This window comes from Citrus clementina, unplaced genomic scaffold (genome assembly GCF_000493195.1).
Source record: "Citrus clementina cultivar Clemenules unplaced genomic scaffold, Citrus_clementina_v1.0 scaffold_8, whole genome shotgun sequence".
NCBI lineage: Eukaryota > Viridiplantae > Streptophyta > Magnoliopsida > Sapindales > Rutaceae > Citrus > Citrus x clementina.
Genome location: NW_006262022.1, coordinates 4711701 through 4718100, shown reverse-complemented (window position 1 = coordinate 4718100; position 6400 = coordinate 4711701). Strand labels below are relative to the sequence as shown.

Genomic DNA, 6400 nt, shown 5'->3' with positions numbered 1-6400 from the left:
CCTGCAACCCGTAGCGGGTTTTAATTTTTTTTTTAAAACCCACCCGCAGCGGGTTTTAACAATTACCAAACCCGCAATGGTATCCGGCGGATTTTTTGCGGGTTTCCGTATTTAAAATCACAAATATTTAATATATAAATTTATAATAATAACCTCAAATTCCGTATAGCATACTCAATTTTGTATTTAAACAATGTCAATGAAAAATTAAAATTTCCACATCAATTCAATACAAATTCTCAAATTTAAGTATAAATTACACAAATCTATTTAAAAAACACAAACTAGTATCTAAAAATAATAATTACATTTCATATTATCATTTAAAACAAGATCCAAGAGAAGATATTCATTTCATTCATCACCATAAGCACCCATCCAACACAATGCCTATAATAATAATTAAAATTAATATTTTCAAATACTAATTCGAAGGAAAATGCCTTTAGTTTTCTTTAGGTTATGACTTTAGAATAAGAGATGGGCCACATACACACATACATAACTTTGAGCCTTTGTCTATTTGGTAATTTGATTAATGACATTATTTTCTTTATACATTTTTATATTTAAATTAAATTAAAAATATTTGAAAAAAAATATTGCGGATTTGGTGGATATCCATGCGGGTATCCACCGGATATAAGGTTAATACCAAACCCACCCGCATCCATGTGCGGGTTTTTATTTATAATACTAAACCCGCCCGCAACGGGTAAAATTACCCACAACGGGCGGGTTTTGGCGGGTGGGTTTGGGCGGGTTTGCGGGTTTGCGGGTACAATTGCCATCCCTATGTTTAACATGTTCTCGACATATTCCAAAACTAAACTAAAAAATAGATAAAAAAACAAACTCCAGTGACTCTCTCTTCATCCTTATCTCTTGGTGTGCTTTATCTCTTCAACTCTCTCTCCCGATCTACTCACAACGTTTACTCTGTTGGTGTGCTTTATCTCTTCGACTCTGTCTCGCGATCTACTCACAGCGCTTACTCTCTCTCGATGTGCCCAAATCGGCTGCTGTACTCTGTCTCCGCCGCTGCTGCCGCCGCTTCATTGGGCCACTGCTGTTGCTCCATCTCCGCCACTGTCGCTGCTGTCTCCACTGCTGCTCCGTCTCGACTGCTACTGCTCTGTTGGCTGTCTCTATTTTCTAATATGTGATTCAATAATTAATGGAAATAGACCTGTATCATTTGCATATTTCGATCCGAAATCTCATTGCTTCTGCTTCAGCGAATTCAACATCTCAAAAATTTTTTTTTTTTAAACTTTAGATAGCTACTACCATAATTAATCTCCCCTCTCACAGTACGAATAATGGCTCCTAAAAATGCTGTGTTCCGGGAAATATCAGTGGCTGCATCAACGTTCAACTGAAATGAGGTATATCAACTTAATTTATGTTCAATTAGTTGCAGACAAGCGATAACAATAATGCGTTGAATTGCAATATTGCAATGACAATTGTCATTAATTGATATTGTCTTCCGGTGCCCTCAATTGTTATTGTAGACTACGGATATTTCTGTTCCAGTCTGATTCCATGACATAAACAATTCTTAAAAGAATTAATTGCCAGTAATTCTTCTTTGTTCATGTTCATTCCAAAGTTTAAAGTTTGTGAATTAAAAAAAAAAAGTACAGACAGAAGCAACAGTTTGGTTAGAAGGCGGCACACTTGAATTCAGAGTTTTAGCCTAGAAAATTATGGGTTTTAATGTTTAATAAGGAAAGTTTAAAGTAAGCTAAATCCTAGCTGTAGAAAAATTTAAATGACACCAAACGGTTGTGAATCAGTTGACGACATAGGTTGGATAAGTGGGAAGAGCTCTCGGGTTGATCCCCATTAAACACACCATTTGGAAGGGGTAAGGAGCCTTATCTATGACTACACCCTGAATTCATATTAGTCGGGGCTCAATGCGGTCGCCGGAAACCAGGTGGTTTAAACCCAAAAAAAAAAATTTAAATGGCGTGTTAAATAATCTCATACAACACTTACAAAATATTAAGTTAGGAGAAGATCCTAATCTCTCTGGGGAGAAAAATTATTGGTACAATAGTATATGAAAGATTAAGTTAGGAGAATATCTAAATTCATACGGTAATAGAGATTATTGGTCTAATAGGATATGTACTTCAGTAATAAACCTTTTCAAAGAGAACTTAATCTTTTGTGAGGAGGAGAAGAAGCCAGCCATTTCATACAATTATTGGTTCATTTTTTTTTTTAAATTTCCAGCTGAAATTTATGAAAAAGTTGGTAGCAGTTGAGGTGATGATCAAAGTGATTTAATATATTCATGGTATGTTTAATTAATCAGCTAATGATATTCGTGATATATCATCAATGACTTAGTAATGTACATATATAGATGTGATTATATATGTTTACTTTTTAATTTTTGGATCATTTTCAAGATTAAGCTAGCACCAAATTCATAGTAATATTGAATTCATTAAGAAGTTATCCTTTTGCTTTTTCCACTTTTTGAATTTTGCATGATTATTTAAGATTCTTCAGCAGAAGACAAGTCGACAAGGTCTTATCAACTTGATTCCACTTGCAAAATTAAAACTTCTTCATCAGACATATGAACAAAAATAACTAAATTATTAAAGAAGACAAACATTGGACGACAATTATTGACCGATCCTACATGAATCATCTGTTGTTGTAGTGATGGAAAATGACAACATAATTAAATAATAGAAGTTCAACCACTACCAATGTGCATGTGGCTAGTGATGAGAAGAAAATCGACCAGCTCACATGTCTCTTTCCTTTGTCTAGCATTTGAAACTTGTGCTATTTTGGATTTTCGGTTGCTGCATTATCATGTCCGCGTATATAATCCTTTAACCTTTTGTCCTTGATCCAGTGTAAGACAATTAAATGTACATTTCTTTTTAATAAAATTTTGTTTCAACTTATCCAGGTCCCACCGGAGAATACAATTAAACTTCAAATGAAAGATGTGAGGAGTGAAAATTGCGTTTAAAACATTTTTTATATGACTTATTATTTGTTGTATTTTTAAAGATTGGGAGTGAGAAAAATTCAGATTAATTTTTTAGTCTTGTTTTTAAATTTGAATTTGAATAATTAATTAATAAAAACTACTTAAAAATCATTCAGTAAAATCCTAAAGATATTATCTTATCTTTTAGTTGAAGTAGTGTGATTCATGTAAATATAGTGAGTGCAGCCTGTTAGTTTGACTGAAAAAAATTTTAAAGATTGTACAGGAGATCGGAGCCCTGACTTCACATATCCGACGCACACTAGGTTGAGAAGAGCTTTATGGTATGTTTACTTGAGAGTTTAGGGAATGAGAATGAAATCTATGTTTACTTGACAAAATATAATTTGGGAATGTGAGTAAAATATGTGGGTCTCATACAATTTAAGAATAAAGAATGGAAATCTCATTCCCATGGGGGGTTGGGAATGAGAATGAAGAAATGTGAATGAAATCAATGTTTACTTTTGTATCTCTCTATTTTTTTCATATTTTCCGAATTACCGTCGTTCAAATCACAATTAATTTTATTATTTTAAATGTCATTATTATTATTATTATTATTATTATTATTAAAATTTATTAACTTTATTATTTTAGTTATTATTAATTATTGTTATTATTATTTTTATTAATATTATCATTATGAACATTTATTATTATTATTATTATTAATTTTATTTTTTAACTTTATAATAATATTTATATATGTATCTAGTTAATGAAAATTACATTATTTAATATTATGTATATTTTAGTAAATTGATTCTCATTCCCATTCTCATTTATTTTTGTCCAATAAATATTGGAATCTCATTCCCATTATTCGTTTCCATTCCAGCTCATTCTCATTCTTAGCCCATTCCGATTCCACCATATTCTCATTTCATGAAATAAACGTACCATTAGTGTAGATTACATTACTCAATAATATATTATCCCATTTTCGAATGAAAAAAATGCTATTCATCCTTGGAAACTGCCATGTCGAATTTGTTTACGATCTGCCTTCCCACTTTTTCTGCTTAGTTCCGTCTATGTATGGGGAATATTGATACAGATTTCGAGTCTGTAATTAATGTGTCAAAGAGAGTTTCCAAATTGCAAGTAAATTTTTTAATAAGAAATCAATTTTTGGTCTAGTAATCTAATATGCAATGTTATTAATTGAAGTAATCATTCACTCAGTCAAAACAATTAAAATCCCCAGACATGATGAAGGTGCAATACGTGTGTCCCCATATGATTGGAGTGCTGAATTCTTTGCTGGATTGGACTATTAAGGTCATTATTCAAACTGTGTTGTGATTCAATTAATCAGCACAGTAGAACAAGTTCAGCTTATGCAGGCTATAAATTTCCACTTGAAAATTAACACACATCATATGGTTGTTGACATATACAGTCACACAATCTCTTCTCTTTCTGCTTCACTTGTTATCTGTGTTTCCTCTCCCTGAAAAAAAAAAACATTACTAAAATACGTAAGAAACTTCGATAATAGAAAAGAGATGGGGTTAAGATTTTCAGCTTGGAACCTCCTTCTTTCTCTACTCTTTCTGGTAATAATCCTCAATGTGTGCTAATTAAGTGGCTTACTTTGCAATAGATGTACATAAGTGTTGTACGTCTTAAAGCAATAACTCAAAAAGATATATTTTGTTCCTTCATTTTTACACTTTATAGAACTTGTGTTGTTGATTTTTCATCTATGTTGTGATATTGAATTGCTGAACTGTTTTACAGTGTGCTCCGGTGCTTTCGGAGAATCTTCATGATTCTCATTCAATACCATCCCACATGAATCACATGGACCCTTCAACGATGGTGTTCTTCACCTTGAAGGATCTAAAGATTGGCGAAACGATGCCGATTTATTTTCGCAAGAGAGATCCCTCAGCTTATCCTCAGGCTTTGCCTAGAGAAGAAGCAGATTCCATTCCATTTTCATTGAAACAACTGCCTTACCTTCTTCAATTCTTCTCGTTCTCAGATGACTCACCCCTAGCAAAAGCCATGGAAGGGACCATGAATCATTGCGAAGTTCCTCCCATCGAAGGAGAAACCAAAATTTGTGCTACCTCTTTGGAATCCATGCTTGATTTTGTACACGGAACTTTCGGATTGGAGACCAAATTCCAAGTTCTAAGCACAAAATTTCTCACAAAATCAACTACCATTTTCCAAAATTACACTATTTTACAAGTGCCTAAACCAATGTTTGCTCCCAAGATGGTGGCATGTCATATCATGCCTTACCCTTATGCAATCTTCTACTGCCACAGCCAAATGACTGAGAACAAGTTATTCGGTGTTTCATTAGGTGGTGATAATGGAGATAGAGTGGAAGCTGTAGCAGTTTGCCACATGGATACGTCTCATTGGAGTCGAGATCATGCATCGTTTCGTGTGCTTGGGATCGAGCCAGGGAGCTCCCACGTCTGCCATTTCTTCCAGGCTGATAATATTGTATACATTCCAGCACCTACCTACCATGATTAAAAATGTATTGGTAATGTGACTGTTAAAGCCATATGTCTAGCGTATAATATTAAATCTTGCTGGTAATAAATGATTTTCGATTTCTGAACGTTGTTCAATTGTTTGTATCTCGGAGTTGATTGGAAACAATATTGTTTCAGTAGATTTACCAACCTAATAGACTATATCTCTTTTCATTTCTTTGATCTCATTGAAAAGAAATATCATGCTTAAAATATTATCTTATTTCTTGCAAAGAACGAGAGGGTTACAAGCTTATATACAAGTGTCAAAGTCAGCCAAATCTCTTATGGTGCGTTTACTTCCTGGATTGGGAATAGGTTGGAATTGGAATGGACTGGGATCAGAATGAGCTGGAATCAAAATGGGAAACATGAATCAGAATAAATTGTTTACTTAAGCTGTTGGAATCGGAATCGAAATGAATTTCATTTCCATTGATGTGTTTACTTTATCCTGGAATCGGAATAAATTATTTCAAATTACTAAAATATTCCTATTGCTTATAATGATAAAATAAATTAAGGATGATAATAATAATAAAATTAATAAAATTATTATTATTGTTATTATTATTATACATAATAAATTAAACAAATAATAATAATATAATAATATAATATTTTTTTGTTAAAAAATAATAATATTAACAATAATTAGAATATTTATTATTATTATTATTATTATTATTATTATTATTATTATTATTATTATTATTATTATTATTATTATTATTATAAATATAAATTTTGTATGGTCCAAAATCAACAAATGGCAACTTCTCCAGCAAATTGCCATCACAATAATAATAATAATTATTATTATTATTATTTTTTCCTCTTTTATTTTTTATATTATTTTATCTATCTT

General features: G+C 32.0%; 1 protein-coding gene across 1 annotated transcript; it reads left to right on the top strand.

The window, feature by feature from the left end:
• Positions 1-4339: 4339 nt before the first annotated feature.
• LOC18034647 (BURP domain-containing protein BNM2A) lies at positions 4340-5618 on the top strand. The gene is made up of 2 exons (XM_006423173.2): positions 4340-4590; positions 4775-5618. Exons 1-2 carry the CDS (start codon positions 4540-4542, stop codon positions 5528-5530), a joined length of 807 nt encoding a protein of 268 aa, XP_006423236.1. The 5' UTR covers positions 4340-4539; the 3' UTR covers positions 5531-5618.
• Positions 5619-6400: the final 782 nt, after the last annotated feature.

What these genes read in the sequence shown, in the direction of transcription:
- LOC18034647 (XM_006423173.2), top strand. Translation starts at nt 4,540, where the DNA reads ATGGGGTTAAGATTTTCAGCTTGGAACCTCCTTCTTTCTCTACTCTTT. An exon ending in TTCTTTCTCTACTCTTTCTG is followed by an intron (nt 4,591 to 4,774) that starts GTAATAATCCTC and finishes ACTGTTTTACAG; the next exon opens with TGTGCTCCGGTGCTTTCGGA.